The sequence below is a fragment of the Dermacentor variabilis genome, chromosome 1 (assembly GCF_050947875.1).
Source record: "Dermacentor variabilis isolate Ectoservices chromosome 1, ASM5094787v1, whole genome shotgun sequence".
Classification (NCBI taxonomy): Eukaryota; Metazoa; Arthropoda; class Arachnida; order Ixodida; family Ixodidae; genus Dermacentor; species Dermacentor variabilis.
The window spans coordinates 228,502,426-228,526,393 of record NC_134568.1 but is presented as its reverse complement, the minus strand read 5'-3'; the positions used below and the strand labels follow the sequence as shown (position 1 = coordinate 228,526,393).

Genomic DNA, 23,968 nt, shown 5'->3' with positions numbered 1-23,968 from the left:
AAACAGTAACGCGTGTGGACGACTTATTGGCAACTGCAGAAAGCGTGGCCGCGGGCACGCAACAGTAAATTCAACACTTTGTTGGCGGAGATCAGTTATCGAATCGTGCAAAAAAAAAGCGAGCAGGTTTAGAGAGACAGTACCTTGATGGGCGGCAGTCGCATAATAGCTAATGAGTGGCCGCGCAAGAGCAGCAAACATAGCAGGTGGTGCGTGCTATTTTGCACTGCCGCGGGGACAATATCATATAAGGAAAAATGTGAACAAGAAAGTGTATGCCTTTAGTGCAACGAGATATCGGCTTAATTGGCATTACAGTAAATATAATATAATTATATATAAATTATACATTACACAATATTATACTTAATTAAGAACTATAAGAATTGTTATAAGAAATTATCACAAGTTACGCGATTTAATTAGTGGTGCTGATATTAAGTCGTTTCCCCGTATAAGATGGTCACTCATCCATTTCCAAGGTATACCTAAAGACATACAGACTAAGTTTCTGATCTCTAACGGCACGATTACCTTAATTTTAAGTCCAATTTAAGGTAATTTCACGCTTTATTGTTCTGTGCGCCCGATTCGAAAGCCGACTGCGTAAAGAGGAGTAGAAAATACACATGTTCGGCGAAACTTCTTTAGTTTCAGCGACAATCATAGCAAGCAGTGCTTGCATTGAGGACTAGGATCATGCTTTACAGCTAGCATTGATATACATATCTATATAAAGTAATAAAGGTCCATTTCGCAACATACCGGGACTTTCATCGCCTAATCTGAGCGGGCGCATTAACACTGAGCATATATGTACCTCGATGCTGCCGCGCAAATTAATGGCAAATCAGTTCTGCGAAAATCCGCAAGGTCGAGGGAAGTACACGAGAAGGAAAAATTGGCATACACCCGAATTGTAGCACGAAGCTTCAAAGGAAATCCATACTGGTTTCTCAGAAAAAAAAAGCCTCGCAGTTGAAGAAAAATTCGTCCTGGTCCGAGACTCGAACACGGGACCAATGCCTTTCCGGAGCAGCCTAACGTATGACAAAGACGCATTTATTTTCGGAGATATATTATGATGAGTGCGTTTCACTCAGATACATATGTGGTATATTCCATACAGAAAAAGTATCAGAAGCCACTGTTCGCTGTAATTATGAGCGTGAAAATCTGCTCGCTGTATTCTTGTCAAAGCATAAAGCAGATTGTCTAGACGAATTAGAAACGCCTCCCAGGAGTCAGTCGCAAACATATGGATGAACAAATAAACTGCACCAGCGAAATGCTGGATGATGTTTTCTTCCCATGTATTCGTATTCTGAAAGGGAAAGATTGTAATCCACCTGAATTGTAGCACGAAGCTACAAAGGACACCGGACCAAGACAAATTCTTCTTCAGCTGCGAAGTTTTCTTTCCGAGAAACGTGTATGGGTTTCCTTTGTAGCTTCGTGCTACAATTTAGGTGAATGACAATTTTCCCTTTCATGACACTTTCTCCACCTCCACCCTGCGGGATTCCGCAGAAATGATTTGCCATACAGTGATGCCGGTGCCAGGGAAGTGTATTATACGTTATCAGCTCAACTCAGCTCAAAATTGATGATACCTAGACTAATCAATGTCCTCAGTTCTGCCAGATGGCAGTGCTTAGGTGACAGAATGTGTTGGCTAGGCAGTTCCTGGGGCTCCTCATGCCGCAAGACTTTTGGGGGATTCCGCGCTCCTTTAGGACGTGCAGCTGTTGTTCCCCGCCATGGGTAAAGACAGAGCAGTACTAGAAAAGATAAAGGAAACCAGACTGACCTTTCCGAAAGGTCACATTGGCACCGCGAGGAAATGAACGCCACTCTAGTGCATATGAGAAGTGCTTTTGTGTTTGTGTGATGTCTCACAAGCTGCCGAGCAGCCGTGGAGGGTCGCGCGCGGCCAGGCCACGGCTGCGCGCGGGTTTTCCCCAAGGCGGCGCGATACCGCAGTGCCTGCATCCCTTGTGACGCCCGTGTTTTGGTCTTGACCCCGTGCCCGCAGGTTTTCGGCAATATCAGGTTTGACCCTGACACAGAGATCAATCGGCACAACAACTTTCAGTCCTTCTTTCAGTCCTTAATACTGTTGTTTCGGTGAGTGCCCCTGGACGGCAGTGCACCGATGGCGCCTTTAGCTAGAAGCCTCGGCCGCAACGGGCCGGCAGCACGGCCCGTCCGCGTAGCAGCGGCGGCGGCGGCAGCGTAGCGTCCCCCCCACGTACTACATAGAGAGAAGGCGGCGCACAGAAAATGCCGCCGACGGCGTAGGGTCTGTGTGTGCGTAGCAGCCGTGAATGCTCTCTGGCCCGAGGCGCCGAGAGCGCGTAGCGTTTGCCCTCCCCCACTTTGCCTCCCCGCCCACACTCCCTCGCGGCTTCCTCCGTGATGCTGTTTGTGTTTTTTGTCCAGGTCTTTGGAAATATTATGCTGGCGTCGGACAGTCAAATAACGAGGCACAATAACTTCCGAACTTTCTTTCAAGGTCTAATGCTTCTGTTCAGGCAAGTGGAATCCTAACCTAAGCACATGTATACCGGCTCCAAGGGCATCCACGCCTTTGCTGCACAAGCTGTTTGCGCTCACGCGTGCCATGTTAAGCCCTGTATCTGGCCACACGTTTGGGTCTTCCTAATTTTTTTTTTTTGCATTTCTGTGCATTCTTTTCTTTTCTATGTGTGCGCCTTCCGTTCCTTGTTTATTATGTTATACATTTATATATATCTATATACAAACATTACTCCATTCCAACGCGCTCTGCCCAAGACACCACCAGGCTGCTCCTCGAAGGAAGGCTTGCATGGCGCCTTCCGCAGTTACCGTTCGTTCGTGACACGTTTCGTTTCGAGCGGCTGCCCGCGCAAAGCGCCCCACAGCCCATCGCCAGGCCTCTTTGCGCCGGTCAAGGAACCCACACTCCGCCAGTTTACAGGCGTCACATCCAAACTTCCAAGACCAGTCGCGCTGCAGAAGCGTCCAACTGGTTCGTAATCGTGAAGAACATCATTTCCACAGGTATCGAAATAGCCGACCAGTACTCCTCCAGTTTCAGTTCTAACGCATTCTTACAATATACTCTCCAGCTAGTTTTTTTACCTAACACTCTCCCGACTTCCTTCGACCCCCACGAACACTGTAGTGCCGAGTGCTGTCCCGAGCCCGTGGTTTCCACTCGTGATTGAAGTGACCGGTGAGCGCGGCTCTGATGCAATTGCCTACAACCTGTTATGGCGTCAGCGCGCTTCTGTGCGGCAAATCATCACACGTCTCGGACGTGAGCCGGCCTACAAACAGATCTTTTACAGAAAAGACGTCGCGCCGTGTTCTCAAAATAGAATAAAGGAATTGCGATCGCGAGCAGCTTGAGCCATGTACTATAACCACTAGCAATGTACCACAAATGTGAGGGCTACGCAAGGCGGTCTTTTTCATTGAAAACCGTAGTTTTTAATGGACAAGGAACTTTATAGTGTAGTGGTCTGGACTAAGTTAAACGAACGATCTGTTGAACGTTTTCTTTGTTTCTTTTTTTTTTCTTAATTTTATTGCGCGGTGCTAAAACCTCCGGAGTCAAGGTATAGTTGTGTTTCTGCCTGGAAAACGGTGCCATGAAAACACTGCGAAAACGATGCTTCAGTGATTACTGTTTCTGACTCCTCAGCATAACGCTACAGACGCGGCGCAATCGCGTCCCTCTCACGCACCGAATGCTGCAATAATAGATTGCTAAATGTGGGATCTAATTCGGTGATACGGCGAGACCGCGCCCGTCTTCTCTTGTCTGGCCACAAACCTGGAAGGCAGGTTCTCTGAATCTGTGCTCGGTCTCGTCTATTCTTAATTCGCTCCGTAATTTGGTAAGCCTTCAAAGTTGAGTCATTTCCTTGCCAGGAAAGGCCAGGGTGCCTTTATTTTCGTTAAGTTCTAATTTATCTAAGAGCAAAAGTCTTGCCTGTAACGTATTTGGGTGAAGTTTCAAACCAAGTAACTTTATGTGCGTGATAAAATCTCTAGTATTCTTTAAAAGTATTATTTGTAAGACGTTTTAACGGCGCACAAGCAATAACCGTTCCTTAAGTTGCAACCCTGGTTAAATGTTCTCGAAGTATGATTACAGCCAGCGCGAAAATTTGCAGACGTTCCGAGCAGCATTAGGATGTGTTGGCCGGTTGGTTGGTTACTGCCACAGTGCGTTCAAATAATGGACGAAGGCACAGAAAGAGGGCAGATCAAAGTGGTGAGTTCTTAGCGCTGCTCTGTCTTCTCCTCTTGCCTTCATCCGCTGTGCGAGCGTGCTGCGATGTGTACCCAAGCATCACAGCATAACCACATACGACACTTCCAGGGCAGTTTAGTAAAAAAATCTACGTCCTCTGAATGGTCTCCGCAAATATTGAATTGGCTTCACTTGAAACGCTTAACGCGTACCCGCGCTAGGCAAAGTTTCGCACTCAAGAGCAGCTGGCGCTAGGGCGGTTCATCGGATGGCTATCACTCCGTCGCGCGTGGGAACCTGGGTCGGCTTCATCGGCCGCGGACCCCTTAGGCGCCCAAGCGCCCCCGCAGTAGGATCCGCACTGGCCGCGCCGCCGAGTCCCAGGTCATCTCAAGTCAGGCCGCCGGTCGCCTGTGTAGCGGGAAAGCGTGCGCCTGCGGGCCGCGCTCTTTTCTCCGGTCGCCCTTGAGGTGCAAGCTGGGGCTCCGAGAGGCGAGCAGTGCGCGCCCGAGGTCTGCGTTAGTTGCACTGTATCGGAACCATAATGCGTAGGATGGGACACGACCATGTCTGCCCTCGGCGGCTCAGGCCTTCCACACCGCTTGAGCTTTGCTGCGCATGCTTCTCCGCTTCGTGCCTGGCTAACACCTCTGGCTGTCCACTGCATCCTGCTTAGCATGAACCACGCACACCGCTTCTGCACCCATGCACTGGCACAAACACGCGCGCGCGCAGAGCCCTTCTCATCCGGAGTCGCTTTAACCCGCGGCACTCTGGCGCTATCGGTTCGGTGGCCCACGTGACTGGACCGCCCAGCGCTGAGAGAAACTGCCGCGTGGGGTTCCTCTTGGCACCGAAGCACGAGAATGGCTCCGCGTGTGCGCCGACGCGCTGCACACTGATCACATAGAGTGCTGATATCACGAAGCGCGCTCATTGCTTCGCAGTGTTGCGAGCAACGCAGTGGTGTAATACATTTCGGCATTGTACATTGCTGTGGAGGTAAAAAAATAAATTGGGTCACGTGACATAGCTGGCTAGCAACTTGAATACCGTTGGCTAATGCAGTTTAAGTAATTATTATCCAAACGCCGCCGTTATACTTCCTCCTTTCCTATAGAATTCGCGGAGCATTAGTGAGCTACAGCTCTGTCTGCATCCAACTTAAAAATGCCGCACGCGTATTTTCCCTAACTGCGTTGCCGCAACGTCTGCATGATAAAACATGTACCAGTAACCATGCATGAGTTGAAGTGACCCTAACTGCAGGAGGAATGTATGTACAGCGGAAGTGAATATAACTCAGCACTTTTCGCACGCAATTCAGTAATTATGAAAGTCTGAGTCATTTTTCTTATTTGGAGGCAACTTGGAAAGTAGTTCGTGGATAACTTGCTCTCATTTTATAAAGGACAGATTGATGCGATAGGTTAACAGCGTTTGTGTGCTTTGAATTGGCAGAATATGTCGTAATACGGTTATTTTATGTGTCAAGAGAGCGGCCCGAAAAAAAAAAGAAGACAATGTCTCTTTTAATGTTTATCGTTTCTTGCATCACGTCTTTCCGTTATCGACCATAGTCAGTCGTTAAATAAAGCCACTAGCTCAAGCGTACGAAATAGTTTAAATAATAATGTAGCATCCGTTTATTCAGCTCTTTGCACATAAGCACGAAACGTTAACTGTGTGAGTGTATAATATTAAACGAGAACTGCGGACTAGTTAATAATGAAGAGCCGCATCTACGGACGCCTATCTTTATTCTGCACACTTAGCACCGCTTCGCTGGCCTAACATTTGCTTTGTCTACGGTACCTGTCCAGATGCGCCACTGGTGAAGCGTGGCAAGCTATCATGATGGCTTGCGTAAAGGGTCGCCCCTGTGACCCTCTTTCCAAGAAGGAGAAACCTGAGTGCGGCAGCAACATGGCCTACGCCTACTTTGTCAGCTTCATCTTCTTCTGCTCTTTCTTGGTACGTATTCCTCTGCGTCGTCGTGAGAAAGTGAGCGCATCTGCTTCGCTTACAGAAGCGAAACCTCAAGACAATGTTTACGCGCACTTTATTCGCTTCGATGCTTTATTTGCTGCCTGCACTTCCTGTAAATCATTGACATCTGTCGCCCGTAATCAGCACCACTTTATTCAGCGATAACAACACTGCTAAGATTGCGAGGAAAGTATTGTAGATGGTTTGATGGCGTGAGCGCCTTTCAACACAACCTTCACTTGCGAAACTACAAACAAGCTACAAACATCTGGCTTTCATCCACTCATATAAGCTGCTCCGTATGCGGAACTCCTACTACACGAGTTCACGTACAGACTAACCTGACGATGACGGCGTATTACCTTCAGCCACACGTGACCAAAACTGGCGCAAGATCGCATATATGCCTACTATAGACCCATCTGGCACGAATAATGTGTAAAAAACTAGCGCTTTCGTTTTTTGTTGCGCCTCACTGATAACAGAAAGGAAGAAGTAGGTTAGATGAGGCTCAGGCACCAATAATATGTAAGCAACCGCATAGATGGTGTGATCACGTTGATAAGTGTCGAAATTACCCTATGGACTATCTCACAATCAACCAAGACATACAATAACATATTATATATTTTCTTTAGCATGGAATACGAATGTGTGCGAGTCGCGGGTGACATTTAAACATCTTTACGTAACGGCTTAAGATGCTTCCAACAACAACAATCTGTTATTTTTTTTTTGCATATTGACGATAAATGCTTATCACGTGCTCTAATGTCGCCATGTTGAATACTGCCGATCCTCACACCGTCTGCATTTCGGCAATCCAGTGCAAAAAGCGACCACCTCACACATTCCCTCCTTTTTATTTATTGTCGTTGTCTTGGTGGGCGATTTCACGGTACTGTAAATGCAGTTTTGGAGACGTGTAGTCGACGAGTGCGCTTTAAATATCTGTTCTCTTGCAAACGGAGCTTTTCAGTTACAGTGCCTTGCACAGGCCAAGCTGGGCCCACCACCTTCCGAAAATTGTCCATATTTGTTTTTTACAGCTTCTTTGGATAAATGAAGTCCGTAGAAGCATGTGTAGTGCTTAAGCATTGTGGAGGCCGTATGCTAGGTAACCTACGATCAGTGTGAATTTTAACGACGCTCTGCTCGTTACATTCGTCGCTCTTTTAGGGCATACTTTTTCGACGTTGTGGGATTGACGTAGTGTGCGGCTGTTAGCGATTCACATGGTAAACGACGCGTACTCTCATTTTCAGATGCTCAACCTGTTCGTCGCCGTCATTATGGACAATTTCGACTACCTGACGCGCGACTCATCCATTCTCGGGGCCCACCATTTAGACGAGTTTATACGGGTCTGGGCCGAGTATGACCCGAACGCCACGTGAGTTACCGCTTCCCCGGCAAGATCTAGTAGCTGTTATAGCCGGACGGCGCCGTTCACTGACGCCATCTTTCTTTTACAGCGTTATAGTTAAGTCACCTTTAGATGCATTAGAGAACGTGTAGACGAAATGCAATGTGTAGACTAAAATTCATTGAGAGAATCATTGTAGTTAGTGCAGTGCAATTTAGAGGATACGTTGGGCATTTCAAGGGCCATGTGTGGGCAAAGTTAAGGTGTTCTGCATGATTAGGGACGTTGTGGCAAGTTGTTAAAGTTATGTTAAATACACTTTGATCTCTAGGAAGTTGTCAACAGTGTGTTGTATCAGAAATATACAGTTTCTTGAGATGAAAATATAGTGACATGCTCGAGAAAGTTTAAGGTTGTAGGTGCACTATATAATATCAAATTTGTGACAACTGGGTTTTGTATTCTAACCGGTCGGTGTATCAAACTTAAACGCTGTGGCAATAGTGTGCGTTGGGAGGAACATGCTGGGGAAATATCAAATATGAAGGTGCACTGGGGATGCGAAATTTTCAATGTGCCCGTCGCAGCCTTTAGAACGCTTGTTCGAGCAGTAAATTAAATTTTGAAATTGTTGTTCTAAGGAAACGGGCTCACCGTTTCAATTGGAGACCTCGCGCACATATATGGGAGACCCTCTATGCTCATGATAATTGAAAATTTATTTGAGTACAGGAGTCTTCATTTGAGAGCGTTAATGCTAAGCGGTCATACGTTCTAAGATCGCGTTGCCGAGGCAACAGCTGGGGGCGGCTCGTGCACGAGATCTGGTAGCTTCTACCGGAACCGTAAACGCGTCTCTTTGGCGGTAAAATGCTTTGAGGCTGTGGCAAAGGGCGCACCGGGTGCCGTGACCTCTCTGTCTCAGACTACTCTGTGGGACTGCAATTTGGGTTTTGCTTCTGCAATGCTGTACAAATCTGCTACGTTTTTTTTTTTTTTTTTGCAGGGGCTATATTCACTATACGGAAATGTATGACATGTTGCGTAACATGGACCCTCCCCTGGGTTTCGGGAACAAGTGCCCTTACCGACTGGCCTACAAGGTGAGTGCACTGCTCGTGCTCTTTCACGTTTGGAGCTCGCGTGCGACGAAACACGCCCTAAAACGCGTGCGCCGGCCTGGGTCCAGGACGAAGCTGTGTTAGCTGATGGAACTTCGTCCCGCCACAGAGTGTGGGAAGGCAAAAACAAGGAAAACTTCACTGCGAAAGGGAAGCAATGTTTAATATAGTCGCGGTGGTTTCCTAGTACCAAAACAAATGAACACAGAGAAATGTTTGCCTGCGTGATTTCCCATGGGCGCGGTTTGGCTTTCGCGCTGCCTTGCTGCCATGAAAGAGCGTTGCGGGACACTAAGCCTGTGCGAGCTTTATTTAATTGTGTTCCAAACGGAGGGTATCGTCTGCTTAACCTCGCTATATTTTCTTCGCTTGTATCTCTCTCTCTTGATTTGTGCCCACAATTGCTGAAAGGATCAAGGAGGACCTGTAGGAACAGAACTCGACATCATTCTTGCTCTTCCCTATCTGACCAAGTTCTTATCTTTCTTTCAGAAACTGATTCGTATGAACATGCCTGTGACTGAAGAAGGAAAAGTGAACTTCAGCACTACATTGTTTGCACTCATTCGGGAAAATCTGAGCATCAAAATGAGACCAGGTAAGGCCGATCACTCAGATGCCTCAGTGTGAGCGATACACAAAAAGAAGGGGCAGAAAAAAAAGCTGCGTATGTGGGACTTTATTCACGCAGGAAGTCCCAGCGTGAGGTACTATGCGGACGAGTTCGCGCTGCTAGTTCTCATTGTCTTCGATTTTCCAAGCGGAGCTTCGAGCTCAAAATAAGTAAAGGTAGCGATTTCTAAATTTGGTTCGTATCATCAGAGGAGCTAAATTATTCACCCGCAGTAGAGACGAAGTGAAAATTTGTGTTGCTACCTTGACTCTGCGCCTCGCCATGCGCGAGCGTCGCAACAACAGGAGCCGCGCGACTGTTCAGTACACGCTCGAAAGATAGTTGTCCGCTATTTACGGCGGTGCGGCTTTTTCCTGCTTGATTCGTGCATGAGTCTCGCTCACGAGTGCACACTGCATGCCCGCCCTTGCAGCAGAGGAAATGGACCAGGCAGACAAAGAGCTCAAGGATACCATCCGCAAGTTGTGGCCGCTGCACGCGCGCAAGGTCACGGACAAATTCATGCCGCCTGATTCCGGTAAGTACCGCCACCTCGCACGTGGTGTCCGCGTGTTTGTGTGCCACTGTATAGTAAACAAACGCAAGCTTGGTGCCCCAGCAAAACCGCAGTAACAATACTCTTTGGCGTAGCCAGCGTCCGCAGTGATGAAGTACTATAGTTCCGCGACTGCGTGCCGAAATGTTTTCCATTCAAGTTCTTCGCTCTTGTCCTTATTTTGTTCTGCTCGCCTTGTTCGCTAGACCTCACACCAGTCCTCTTCCTTACGGGTGCAAAAAATTGACCATTTATGTAAACATAAGAAAGTCATATTATGTTTCGCGATGTAGAGTTACGTGAGTGCACGCCGAATATATTCGATGTTTGCCATGTTTGCCAGCTAAAATTTAGCACGTTCGACGACGCAGATTAGCTGCCGCTCAGAGTTTGTTTTCCATTTCTGGTTCCTGTAGACCTGGGACTGATTTCACACCCAAAAATAAATTGCTCTCATAAGAAGTGTTTTCCATTGGCCTGTCGCATTTGTTAAAAATATCTTCGCTGTTGGCGGTTGGTCATTGCGTGTTCTTACGAACTGCTCTTGCGTACGAAGGATTTGCTAATACGGTCCCTGTTCTTTTTTTTTTCTCCTCTTTAATCGTTTCTTTCTTTTTCCACCTCTCTAGAATTGGGAGCAGGCAAGCTAACTGTCGGAAAAATCTATGGTGGTCTCCTTATTCTCGAAAACTGGAGAACCACAAGATTCGGACAGGCTCCCGGAGCAGGGAGTCTAACGGTAAGAACAGTGACTGCAGCTTTAGTGCAAAATAATTCCGTATAACGAAGACATTTTTGCGCGTTAAAAGAGCAAAACGTGAATATGGAAAAATTTGTTTTGTATGTTTTCCTTTTGTTGCTTGTGCAGATGTGTACGAAAATAGATTATGATCGAAAAGCGAATTATTTGATGCTTCAAATAATTGGCAGGAGCATTGACGGTAATCTTTTTTTTTTTTTTTGTCCGCGCTTAATGTTCTACCTCGGGATTTCAGTGACGTTGGCCCTTTATGCTTGAGATCAACTAGATGTAATCGCCTGTGCCTGTACCGCTCTGTGCCCTTACACTAACTGTTGTAGTCTTAACAGTTGTCGTTGTCGCAAACGTTACGAATCACTGTATGTTTCGACGGTATGCTAAAATGTTCCTAAATAGGTCCATATTTCGATGAGTACAGTTACTCAGTTGCACTTACCTTTCTTCGTGACGTCAAGGTGAAAGCGAGCGAAACGAAAAACGTCATCTGCATTTTGCACTTGCAAAGTTATAAAAAGGAAAAAGACGGTTACAGCGCCTCACTCCAAGCCAGTGAAGCGAAGAATCAGGTAACGTGCGCGATTTGGTGCGTACCTCTGTGTCCGGTTCTCCGGCAGCGTACAACAGGCAAGAAGCCTGTCGCTATCAGGACGCCGAGAGTGAGGCAAAAACGACCCTTGACCCTACCTCTTTGCTGACCCTGCCTAGATGAGAGAGCTGCCCCATAGCTGCGTCTCGTGCATCCTCTGAAGCGCGGCTCCAGCGCCGCAGAGGGCGCTCGGCGCGCGCATAGGTAGAATGGCGAGAGACCTCCGGCCCGGCGCGTGGCACGGCGGCGGCGCAGCGCCGAGTGCGCGACCACCGCCCGGGAGGCGCACCCGTGGCTGCGCCGTCGCGCGTGCCGCAGAGGAGAGCAGGCGCACGTGCACGAGGCGCCCTAGCGCGCCTTGCTCGTATCCGTGTGGTGTACAGTCGTCGCTTTGTGCTTGGTTTGCTGCTCTTGTTGCCTCGTTGTGCGTCTTTGCCCGAATGCCTCTGTAGTGGATCAATGTGGGCTCTCTGTGTTTCTTGTTTGCAGGAAAAGGCGAGTCCGCCATCGCCGCCAGATTCTCCGGTAGTATAGATATTGTTGCTCTTTTCCTCGCTTAAGAAAAACATGCCCCAGTGTCTATATAGTGTTTGTCACCCGCCACCGGCGGCTCGGGCCCAGCGAAAGCGCTCGATGTCACCGGCCGGCAGCTCCGCGGCGACGGGCGCATCGAGCCGCTCGCCCCAGCCGCCGGGGGCAGTGAAGCCTTCACTGTTGGCTGCGTTACGCCTTGTCCCGAGTGGAGTGCCTCCGTCGGAACGCAGCCAAGGCTGGTCCGGCGCCCGTGCGGCACGACAGAGTACCGCCCACGCAGCTTGCGCGCGCTCTGCCCTGCCGCACGGTGGCCGGAAGTGTGTTAAGTAGTGTCATAACTGTTGCCGAGACATATATTGCATGAATGTTAAATCCCATGCTGTTCGATGTGGTCCAATATGGCGGTGCTGACAGGCAAAAAAAAATGAGAGGGAGGCAGACGTAAAGAAACTTGGAGCACATGTAGCTGTTCTTTTGCATCAAAACAGGTCCGTAAAGTGAGAGAAAAGCCAAATTCACTCTTTGACTGCCTACTGCTGGCGTGCTGGAGATTGCACTCACGAAAATTCTTATGAGGCTACCTGGGCGGTATACTATAATTACAGGGTGACCATCGCTACTCTGAATGAATCAAATCATTCGCTCCTATGCCTCTCTACAACTTATGAACTCTTCTTCCCCTTAAATGGTGAGGGCGACTATGCCTCCTCCTGTTGACCGAGAGAAGCACTACATTAACGACAGACGAAGCCCATATCGTGGCCAATAAGTTTCTTTCTTAAGTCTCACCGCCTACCCGCTCCTTGCCGACAAAATGTAGGCATTTCTCACAGGCCTATACTTGGAACAGGTGACTTTACATAACAGATACAGGTAGCCTGTACAAATTTCAACTGAGAAAAATACCGCTGGGTCTAATAGCATGTCATTTAGTCGTTAGAAGGGAGACAAGATAGGCAGTGTAGTTTAACAATGTTTGCAGCTGGTCTTTTAAACTACGCTCGGGTTAATCTCATAATATTTTTGCTCTTTGAACAGTTGGTCGCCGAACAGGCTTAGGCTAGCTCGGAAAGAAGGACAACGAGTGACGACGTACTCTATAGTTTCAACTGCAAGGATTACACGCGGCACTTTTGGTCACACCAGTATTATATATGCTATGATCGAACTTATAGAACGACACTGGTAAAGTGCATACGAAATTTGAATCCCTTAATGTGTGTGTACGTAGCCACTTTTGAATAACATCGTCGGCGTCAGACGTCAGGGCAGGCGATACTCAGTCAGCCACACACGACATGCTCATTACGTTCCGAAGCTAAGGCTGTAACCCATTTCTGTGATTCTTGTGGTATTTTACCTCGTTGTAACGGATGAACGCCAAAGTAAACTTTGCTCCTCGCCGCGAGCCCTGTGGAGCCCATCCATTCTCGTGAGTGCATTTTCGAACACGCCGCCCCGAGCTGCCGCAAGGCTCAACAGTGCGCCGTCATCATTCGGTGTTGCATTTCTGTTAATTGTTGTTTGGCTTGTATGTGGGTGTGCGCTGATTGGGCCCGAAAGTGTCTTGTGCTGGTGGTCGGAGGGCGTTGTTGAGTAGCAGTTAGCGGAGCGCCTAAATTAGCGTGAGGCAGGTGTCCTTGATACGCACATAAGGAAGCGGGAACCCAGCGTAAAGAAAATTTCTGACAGACTCTATTGTAGGGGGTATGAGTGACCACGAGCAACATTGGGCGCACCTTGCCTTCGGACGACAGGTGTAGATAGAGAGAGAGAGAGATGTGGGAGACAGTAGCCATAGCCGCAGGTGCAGCGGTGGCCGCCGCGCGGCGTCAACAGCGCTTGACGCCTGTTTCCGCGTGGCGGCCGCCGCTGCTCTGCGCCGTTGCTCGGCCCGTTAGTGAGGGCGCGCTCCTTGCGGGGGGCGTGCCCGTAGAAGAGTGCATTCGTGGCCACGCGGCGTGCTCGCCGCCGGGCAGAGAAGGCCCGCTCCCGAGCCGGGCGAGTGTGTCTGGCCTCGGGGGCGTCGGTGAGCGGATGGAACCTAGGGCATGCCCCCTTCTCCCGTAGCTCTAGCGTCTTTTCTCATTACCCTAGGGCTGCTCGTGCAGCGGTGCATGGCCCGTAGTCAGGCATGCCTGCATCTCCTAGTGCCTTGCGGACAGCCCTGCGTAGCCCTCTCCCGCAGGAGAAATCCCCGGCCACCTTTTCCTCTCCCGCGCGCGGCTGCGGGCGCGCAGCCCGACCGCGCGCACGGCTTTCGACTGACGACCGCGCGCGCCACCCGCGATCGGATCGCGGCCGTTCGAAGTCGAATGCCGGCCCAAAATGCCAGGCAGCGCGCGAGCATGCCTCTGGTCAGACCCGATTACAAGGCGGTCGTCTACAACCAGGAACGCCAAAGGTTATGCGCATATTTTACGTACGTTCTCCTTTATCGATCAGTATGCGGTGGGGCTTTCTTTTTGGTCTTTATCTTGCTTTCAATCTCACGCTATGTTCTCTGTTGTCACTGAGTTATCTTAATCACCCTATATGAACTTTGTCTTGTGCGAGGGCTGCTTTACACGGCGCGAAACTAAACGCGAGTTCTTAAGCGGCGGCACTATACGGAGTCCTTAATTCGACCACAGATGCTTTGCCGTCATTAAAGCTCTCCGTCCGTCGCGAGCTCGCCTGGTGCGAAGCAGCCCTCATGCTCCGTTGCACGCAATGACCAACGCCAGCGCTGTGAATCCTACCGATCCTCGCCTTAGATCTCTGCACTGCAGGCCTTGGGTGCACATTATCAGTCGCGAGGACATGTTCGCCATTGGTAGTCTGCACAGCGCTGCCTATTTGATAGGCATTTCGAAAGCATCTACTGCAACGTAGCTCATGCGTTAAAGGAGCTGTGAAATATTCAGCATTGAGATCTCAGTCGGAAACTCTGCAGGAACATTATCTGTACAATTGATGTACTTAGTGCCACACTGTATTAGTGTTTAAGGAAACTCCAAAGTCATCACGTGCTGTAGCGGCAGCTTTCGCCTCCGCTTAATGCATCTTGTATTCGCGTTGGCCATAATAATTAGCATTTGCGAAGACGTGCGTCAGGGATAACTCACTCATTGATGACAAATAAGCCACAACCAATTTTCAAAAATCGTTTAAAGAATGTGTCAAAATGTTACAGTGTGAGAAATGAGCTTGTTCTTCAGCCACATTACCCTCTACGCGCAGCACAGCGCTGACGACGGTTTAAACGAGATACTGTATGGAAAAAAGGAAAAATAAACGGTACAATAGCTGACTTCTAGGCTATTGCTGTTCTTGTGGCAGATAAATAATAGAGATTACTTACTGCGTCGTTCGCGTAAGGCTGTGGCCTACAAAGATTGCAAAATGTGCTAAAAGAAAGCGCTATTCTTTAGAACCTTTAAAATATGACTCATAAGTCTAAGGAGTGATGCAGAACTAAAATTCGCGTGGTACCTGCACTTTTCGTCGAGATACGCGTCTGTGAAGAAATGAAGCTAGGTGCGCAAGATTAGTCGCGCATACGCGTACAAATAGCTGCTAGAAGAAAAAAAAACTGTTTTATCGCGTAGGTTTACCTACGCTTTATACTTTACCACACCCAGCAGCGACCAAGACCTAAGTGTAACGATTGCAAAAAGCAGACTAAGTACGCATGTAAGCTAATTTTCTATAGAAAACTGTGACACCCGTAATTACACGGCGAGTACCACTGCCTACCTTTCACCGCTGCGCTTATTTAATCATAGTGCTAATAATAAATGGTGAGGGAGCAATGAAATCGCTCGCTGATTTCAGGCATATATTGCGCATGACATTCGCAACGATTTCTCGTGAAACTTCAAGCAGTGCTACAGCTCTTTCCTGAATTATGGCACATTAACGTTGATATTTTCCGCCAGAAGATAACGGATGTAAGCATATTTTACCGTTCTACATATCAGTAGCGGCTATCTAGCAGAAATTCTAGTCAGCGCAAACAGATACCTTGGCAACTAGCATTCGCCAACGGCAACGCAAACCAAGTCCACATGAAACGTGTTACAATTCGCCACAAGGCTCAAAAGTCAATAGTGGTCTTCTTTGCCACGGCTTTGCTGCATCGGAGCACCTGTTTTGTTCGTTTGTTTGTGTTTGTGTCTCTTTGATGTGTTCCTCCAAATATTTTTTTTGTTTGTGGGACATGCAAGCTGAACCACTGATCTGCCTTCCCCTTGACATCCTAACTGACAGCCCTCGACATTTACTGCGTACACAGAGCATTGCCCCTTTTGTAACAACGTATCTATACTCTTTTGAATCGACAGTCACACGCGTTTCATGTGAACGGACAACGCGGGCTACAGATTTATAAAATGAAGGTTTCACGAAAACATGGCACGATGAAGTAAGCGTCACGCGCAGGTTTAACAACGATTCGTGCGCCGGTTGGCGTGTACAGATGGCATTTCAAGTGGCACATGGCGAAAGCCAGTACAGCATCAGCAGGTGGTACGTATCGGCACTTTCGCGTCCCGCACAGTATACGAAGGTGCCCATGCACGCCGCCCAGTAGGCGCAGTGTCGCACTGAAGGGGAAGGCAGCGTGGCGGCGCTTGCGGCGACGGCCGCGGCCAGCGGCAGCAGCTCTATACAGCGCGTGCGTATTTCCTCGCCGGGTCCTCCTCTGCCGACGCGTGCGCGGCCGCAGCGACCGTCCCTGCTCCAGCGCTTGATGGGCGCCGTGCGCAACTCCAACACCCGAGCCAGCCACGGCAGCCTGAACCAGGACGAGGTACACCTGGACGACGGACACCTACAGCCGCCTTCCAGGCACGGGTCGCTGCACCGATCGAGCCTCAGGTGAGTCATTGCTTCCGCCTACTGCGCGCCGGGCATGGCGAGTGCGAAACAGGACGGCCAAGGCGAACTTGAGCCAGTGTTATATGATTGGATTTGGTTGGATTTTAAACAGCCATCGATTCCCGCCGTGTTAGAGGCGGTAGAGATCGGCTGCATCGAAGAGGTCGGAGTTGTGAGTTGGTTAGCTGAGCGTTGCTGTGAATTCTCCCCGCCAGTCTGCTTTTCTTGAAGACGAGGTTGGTGAATAAAGTCCACAGCTAGTAGCTCCGTGACTTCGATTTGTGTTGCTAGTGGTTCAATCTCCCCATTACCGAGGCCTGGTATCTTCCGCGATGCTACCCACATCCTCGTTGTCTTTATTATTTTTTTTTTGCGCTGTAGCGGGCAGACTCAAGCTAGGAGTTCAGGAGTGACGATCTGCTTGCAGTCTCGACGCAATTCACGTTCTGACTCGCCGCCACAGAAATTGTCCTCGTGAAGACATCGCCGTATATGTGGCAAACCTTTGCATAACAGTCTTTGTGGCCTGTGGTAGCGTATGAGCATCACTTGAACAAGAGGCTGCAGATCCATTGTCTGTGCTGCTTTCCTCTCTTTTCCTTATTTGGCGACCTCTTCTTCGCCGGCTGGCTTAATTGCGGTCAAGTTGCGGGCAAATGCGTGAAAGGAGATGACCATCTACTCCAGCCGTGACTTTCTTTAGAAACTACTTTCAGCAGTGAAGCTGCGTGTACCACGACCTTCCTTTTCCTCAAAGCAGTCCGAAAAGCCCTCTTTTCGAGCGGAACCGAAACATTCTTTGTGCTACACAAGTCCAGATGCTTAGGTGTGCTGGGTTTCCTGCTATGCTCACGAAGAGCGAGTGCGTCTAAATATAACGATGCCGTCTTCCCTTTCTCCGAAGACGAATCCGTGTCCTTTGTCTTGAACCTGACTTTGATGCCAATTTTCTACAGCAATCGATAGATCCGTGCAGCGTGTGTGTCGCACTATTCTATAGGGTCACGACTCGTGTTCAAGTCATATTCACTTAAAGTTATGTTATAGTCATCGCACAACTGTTGTTACTTAAGGCGGTGGCGGGTAGTGGTGGTGGTGGCGGTGGTGCCGCAGGCGGGTTAGCCTGGCATACATAGCCGGCAATCGCTCCGCCTGAACCTCCTGTGAGCGTCACTCTGTGTGTCACCAGGTGTTGAAGAGCCCCGTGTCTCGCATGAAGGCAATCAGCAGTCGTTGCACTCTCTTCCTGTTTGCCGCGGGCCCTCCGGGGATAACAACGTCTTCAAAGGTCCTGTGCGAAAGACCATTCTTTGGCAAGCTGTCGACCATCGCTTTTCTTTCTGTGTCGAACTGCAGGCATAGCCATATTAAATGTTCGATGTCGCTGATATCACCACAGAAGGCACAGAGCTGGGAAGCGCATCGTCCACTCTTGAATAACCAAGCCTGGTACGATGAGTTGGTTCTGATGCGGCACAGCAGCGTTGCTTCTTCGAGAGTAAGTCCATGGGTCACAGAGGTTTGGTGTAGAGCCTGGTGGATCGCCCTAAAGTGAATGCGGATTGCATCCTTAGGGTTCTGAAAAATCTTTGGCGCTCTTACTTTTGGGTCACGTGTCAGGCATAGGAGTGCAAGAGCGTCAGCTTTTTCATTTCCTTCAATTCCTACGTGGGATGGGATCCATTGAAATTTTACGTTAAATCCCTTGCTCATTAGAACTTTAATCAATGCCAGAGATTGTCTTGTAAACTTCTCTCGGGGTACGCGACGGTTTAATTGTTATAACGATGACTTTGAGTCCGTGAGCACCACGACGTCACGTGCGGAATAGGCGACAACAGCGCACGAAACTTAGTTTTTATTGAGTCACGCTCAAAACAGTAAACTGCTTCTCTTGTTTCGTCACTGCTGTCAACGCCACTGACGGATAAAGCGCTTTCGTCCCTGTCTTCACGGTTGTCAATCGCCTTTTTCTTCGTCAAGGTGATCACTGGTGCAAAATATGTTTTCTTTTTCTTAGCACCGCATATGGAATTACTACCTTCCGTGCGTCATCAATCTGCATACGCACAGCAGTGCCACATATGGTCTTCAGATTCGGCCTGTTGGCGCTTGATTTTAACTACGCACGCGAGTCGAATTATGGCCAACGCGCCCACAAGGATAGAAATCCCTTTCAGCTGACACGTCTCCGAAAATATTTCCAGCAGCTCAAGCATGAGTTATGCAACCCGGAACAACGACATTGTTCTCTGGTGGCAAAGCTCCACCTTATCAGTTTCATGTTCACTAAAGGACTTTATTATTAGTATCGACGTCGCTGCGTTCTGACATCACACTATGCCTCTTTCGCCACGCTTTATTCAGACAATATGTATGAGGTCCTCCAATTCACTTATGTTATGGTGCGCGGGTAACTGCTGATGATATTCTGAGGAACTTCTTTATTCTCGAAGTTTCTGAGGCACGGTACAAGAACCAAGTTTTATCGACGTCGGAGAGGTAGTATGGAACTTTCAGAGTTTTCGAAAATTGCCCCACCTATTGTCGTCGCTTACTCGATCGTAGTTCTCGAGCCAGTGACTAGACATTGCAGCAAACGGTGGGTTGATGCGACGACCTGAGCGCAGCTCCAAGGAGGAACGGTGAGAGGACTTGGGGAACGAGAAGCAACCTCAACAACTTCTAAGGGGCTTCTTTATTCTTGAAGATTCCTAGCCGCGACGACAAATAAGTTGCGGCTAGTGGTGATGATATGTGCAGATGAAGAAGATGAAATGTAAACATTGTGCTCACAGTATGTTTTATATAATGATTATTATGAAAGATAGCACACACCTATTGACAAAAACCCAATGACCCAAGTTGGTGTCAAATATCTTTATTAAAGAGCGGCACGTACCCAGTGGCAAATATCCTGCGACCCAAGTTGGCGTCAAAGTCAGGTTCATTGAAGAGCACCACATACCCAGAGTTACACGCCCACTGAGTCCATAGATATTCGGAAATTTATACTTCGTTATAACTTGGAATAATTCACCCATTTCTTGGCAATCCTCCATAGTGGGTAGGAGCCAGATGCGTGATAGGAAACAACAACGACCCAAGCTGGCGTGAAAGAGAGTCATCGCAGTATGGCTCGTACCCAGTGGCACATACTGAGTGACCAAAGATGACATGAGAGACGTTCATTGAAGGGCCCCACATACCCGGAGTTACGCTTCCAGTAACCCAAGTTGGTCCGACGGTTGGTTTTGAGCTCACTTGTATGCCCGGTGCTCTCCCCATTTGACCATGGAATACCTAGTGACCCAATGGCGAGTAAGAGCTTAGGTGCGGACACAGATACGTGGACACATTAAGGCATAGAGACATACCGCTAAGTAGAGTAGGTATCTAAAAGACGCTAACAGGCATTAATGGGAAGACACGACGTCAAATTCGACGGGAGTTTTCCCCGCTTTTAGCGGTGTTATCAACTTACCATCCGACTTGACTTTCCCTGATAGTGGACAGTGGCAACGCGCAATGTGAAGTAGGTCAGTATCGCTCTTGCTGCCTCTTGTCCAAGATGTCACTGGGCGACATATGCAATATCGTGAGAGTCTGAACAAGAATGTTTAGTGGCAACCAGGACACCTTCGAGTTGTTTTCATTGTAAAAGGAACCTCCATTTCTGAGACTCGGGTCGCATTTTTACAATTGCTAGTAGGTACAGCGGGGCGTGACTCCGCCATGACTCTCTTAAGTCTACGAAACCCAGCGAAATGTTAGGGAGTACCTCCCGCTTGATGTTTCCATTATGTATTGTATTCTGTCGTCGTTTAAAAGCATCACTGTGGCAGCGAAGTTTGCGCGCTGTACGGAGATCGTTATCTCTGAATACAACGTATGCGTGACCTTTTTTGGCAACTTTAAGGACGCGAAATGCTTTTCGACAGCGACTTGTAGTTTGTTTCCTCGCCTTTCACATCTGCGCGCGCGGCTCATCGACGTCGTATTTTTGATGCACTGTCGTCTCGCCGATATCTTGGGCTAAATTTAGTCTTCAACAATGCGCTACTTCTTGACTGCTGCCACGAAGTCCGCCTATAGTAAAAAAAAAAGCAAATTCAGCATGCGAGCTTCCTCGCAAAACATGCTACTGGGAAACAACTCGCCTCGGTTTGTGAAAACTTCACTCGCGAGGTTTTCTTAGGCCGCGCAGTATTTTTTTTTTCGTGACCGACCGTCCGGCGATAAAGTTCCAGGACTGCGCGTGGTTCATGGAGAGCGAAAGGGGTTCGAAAACGCCTTGACGTAGTTATTGGAGGCGATGCCCTCTCTTGTCTATGCTCACTCTTGATCGATCCATCGTGTGATTGACGGTGCCTTTCAAGGCATTCACCAAGAAATTTGAGCTCTTTCATCCGTAGCGTTCTCTAAGCCCTCAAAAATTCCTGCAACTTTTTTTCTGCCAAGCCCACAAATCGTACAGGCTTTACTTAGAACTCCGTATGGAGTATCGTGCTTCCTTATATTAAGGTAGATTACGATTGCCCGTATGACAGGAGTATGAGATTCTCAGTTGAATTCAATTGATGGTCACCTATATTTTTGTTATTTTCCTCATGTACAATTCGCCCAGAGATTTTTCTTTATTTTGTTAGTTAAGTTTCGCGTATGTACGCTGGACAGTGGCTGCGAACCGGTGGACTGGTACCTAGTCGTCTAGGCAAAGCCAACTGCATGCAATCAACCTTGCGTGAATCTTTGTTCTCTGGCCACATTTTTTCTAGTTTGTTGTTTTATTGACAAACTGGTCGTACATTTGATACATATCACTCTAAAAAATTTTGCACTCTTAAGGGTGTTGGCATTTCCTATGGGTAACAACCCTACCGTTAGGGTTTTACAAAACGAAGAGGAGCTGTAACTAGACGTTCGATGAGAAAAAGCGCGGTTGAAAACTAATAATTCTGACGGCCTTGTATGCCCGGAAATATGTAACAAGATAATTTGCCAACGATAGCTTTCACAGTTTATTTAATGCACTTTTTGTGTCGTCTGTCACAGCTATTATCATTTTCACTTGCCAGAAAAAGTAGGCAAACAAGATATCTTCATTGGTCCCCACCAACGATTCAATTTTATCCTTCAAACGTGAGACGCCGAAATCTGCAATTACATCAGTCTAATTTCAGAGAATCGCGCGTCGCGGACATGGTCGGACGCTTCACGTATACGGCGATATGCAATGCTAGCGCGCTACACAGAATAGCCGTGCACCAGAGTTAACACCTTATCAGCTGGCTATAAGGAATATCATGGCCAACCGAGGTGTCAATCTAATCGATAAAGGCCAGAATCGAGGGGTGTCTTTCTCTTGTGCACTGCATCCATCGAGAATTTTCTTCGCAGTTGCAGCAGAGGATATCATTGCCGTGGTGGCTTTGTGGCTATGTCATTGTGCTATTAAGAAGGAGGTCTCGGGTTCGATCCCCGGCTACAGCGATGGAGGCGACATCCAAAAATTGTAATGGTGACGAATTGCGAGAACGCTCCTGTATCGTGCATATAGGAGGACGTTAAATAAACCCAGGTGTCCCGATTAATCCGACGTTGCCCGCTGTGGTGTGCCTGATAACCAGATCGTGGTTTCGGCACATAAAACCCCAGAATTTAATTTTTTTTAGCAGTGCATCTTTTGTCACATAATCGCACTAGATATATTTTACAAAATGGAATCGGTCCTTGGAGAATTGCGGGTTTCAGTTCTGCTGCACCAATACGTACTCCGACCTCTGTATTTAGAAAGTTCGTTAGCGATCACATTGTTTTGCCATTGTTTTGATTTGCCGTGGAGGTTATATCCGCCGCTTCACATAACCCTGCTGAGAAGGCAGAATTGTGATATACGCCACAGAAAAAAAAATCTCAAATTTGTTAGCATTTCTTTTAATACGTATGTAGTTCTCCCTCCGGACGATCTGGCTGCAGCAGATCGCGCACTTTCGCGGCAGTATCTTCATGATGGGTTGCTAATTATTGTCATCTTGTTGGCTAGTATATGTGCCCTTTCCTTGTGCATATATATATATATATATATATATATATATATATATATATATATATATATATATATATATATATATATATATTGCAAACGTTGCCCTTTGAGATACGTAGGTGCATTGCAGTGCAGTTCAACAGATTGCCAAAGGGGCAATGTTCAAAATCCCTGGACATGGAGCCGAGCATGGGAAGGGGCAACGTTAGCACAAACAGCTTTGATCACTGCGAAGGTCATCACCTTTGGTCATCATCTTACATCAAATTGTGGCATTCCCAGTAGCTGTTCAAACCAAACCCCTCACAGGAGTAAGCTGGGTATATTCACTGAAACAGATATAGAATTGGTGATGTCTTCATCTTCAAGAATGATTGCCCTATATATTTTCTGAAAATAAAGAAACGTATTCACTATTTGGCACCTAGTTATTAGCTTTTTTGTCACTTATATTACAGGACCAAAGGAAGCGCTCCTGGAATCTTATTATCAGACGGCATGTTGTTTGTCCATCTGAGAATTTCTTTTTCGAAGCCGGTCACAATGCATATAGTATGCAATTACATGCATACAGGTAGTGCAATTACATTTTATGGTCGTATATTACATTCAGAAGAAATCCTCACAGTCTTCAGCTTTGACATAAAAATTGCCTTACGCGCCTTTTCCCTCAAAATGCCCTTTAGCTATTTTCTTTCCTTCGTCAAAATACTGCCCATATAATATTTTAAAAAATTAGAACTGTGTAAAAAAACATAAAGAGAATGTACTTTCAGTACTGAACTATACCATTATAAAAATATCTAGACATGCCTATTCCATTGTCTATCAGGCGTTTTATTGTACTCTCAGAATGTTTCGAGAAAAGGCTGGCTTATGAACATCGCATATCTGTTATTTCGGAGTCTCTATGATATGCGGCGCGAGTTGCCAAGATGCTGCACTCTGTAGAGTTCGTGTAAACTGCACACGTTCTGGTTATCTTTAAACTGGGGTCCTTCAGGGAGAGAGGTAATGCTAGCGAGGATACATATGTGAAGCAGTGCAATACGCTACCGCACTGAGTGCGACTACAGAACAGAGGCTACAGGGAGGTGTGCCGCGTTACATTGCTCTATGGGATCTTATAATGACACAGATCTATTGTAAAATAGCGTATGTTAGGTTCTCGTTTTCGTCATTTATATGTCGCAAACATCAAGAAAAAGTGGTAGATGCGAGTAACTAATGTCATAATGCTAAGTACGACAGGTTACAAGTACAAAATAAGTTAACCCGCTGTGGAGTG

At 47.7% G+C, this 23,968-nt stretch overlaps 1 protein-coding gene and 1 long non-coding RNA gene across 8 annotated transcripts in view; one reads left to right on the top strand and one right to left on the bottom strand.

The window, feature by feature from the left end:
• Positions 1–23,968, bottom strand: part of LOC142558321 (uncharacterized) — a 121,661-nt gene that overhangs the window by 50,188 nt on the left and 47,505 nt on the right. For all 3 annotated transcript variants that reach the window (XR_012823010.1, XR_012823009.1, XR_012823008.1), the window contains exon 3: positions 23,011–23,070. This is a non-coding gene — a long non-coding RNA (uncharacterized LOC142558321). The remainder of the gene's footprint in view (positions 1–23,010; positions 23,071–23,968) is intronic.
• Positions 1–23,968, top strand: part of cac (calcium voltage-gated channel subunit cacophony) — a 564,571-nt gene that overhangs the window by 533,013 nt on the left and 7,590 nt on the right. For all 5 annotated transcript variants that reach the window (XM_075670414.1, XM_075670406.1, XM_075670418.1 and 2 more), the window contains 9 exons: positions 2,443–2,526; positions 6,062–6,220; positions 7,501–7,628; positions 8,608–8,704; positions 9,215–9,320; positions 9,769–9,873; positions 10,521–10,630; positions 11,727–11,762; positions 16,480–16,631. In XM_075670414.1, the coding sequence (XP_075526529.1) occupies positions 2,443–2,526; positions 6,062–6,220; positions 7,501–7,628; positions 8,608–8,704; positions 9,215–9,320; positions 9,769–9,873; positions 10,521–10,630; positions 11,727–11,762; positions 16,480–16,631 (977 nt within the window). The remainder of the gene's footprint in view (positions 1–2,442; positions 2,527–6,061; positions 6,221–7,500; positions 7,629–8,607; positions 8,705–9,214; positions 9,321–9,768; positions 9,874–10,520; positions 10,631–11,726; positions 11,763–16,479; positions 16,632–23,968) is intronic.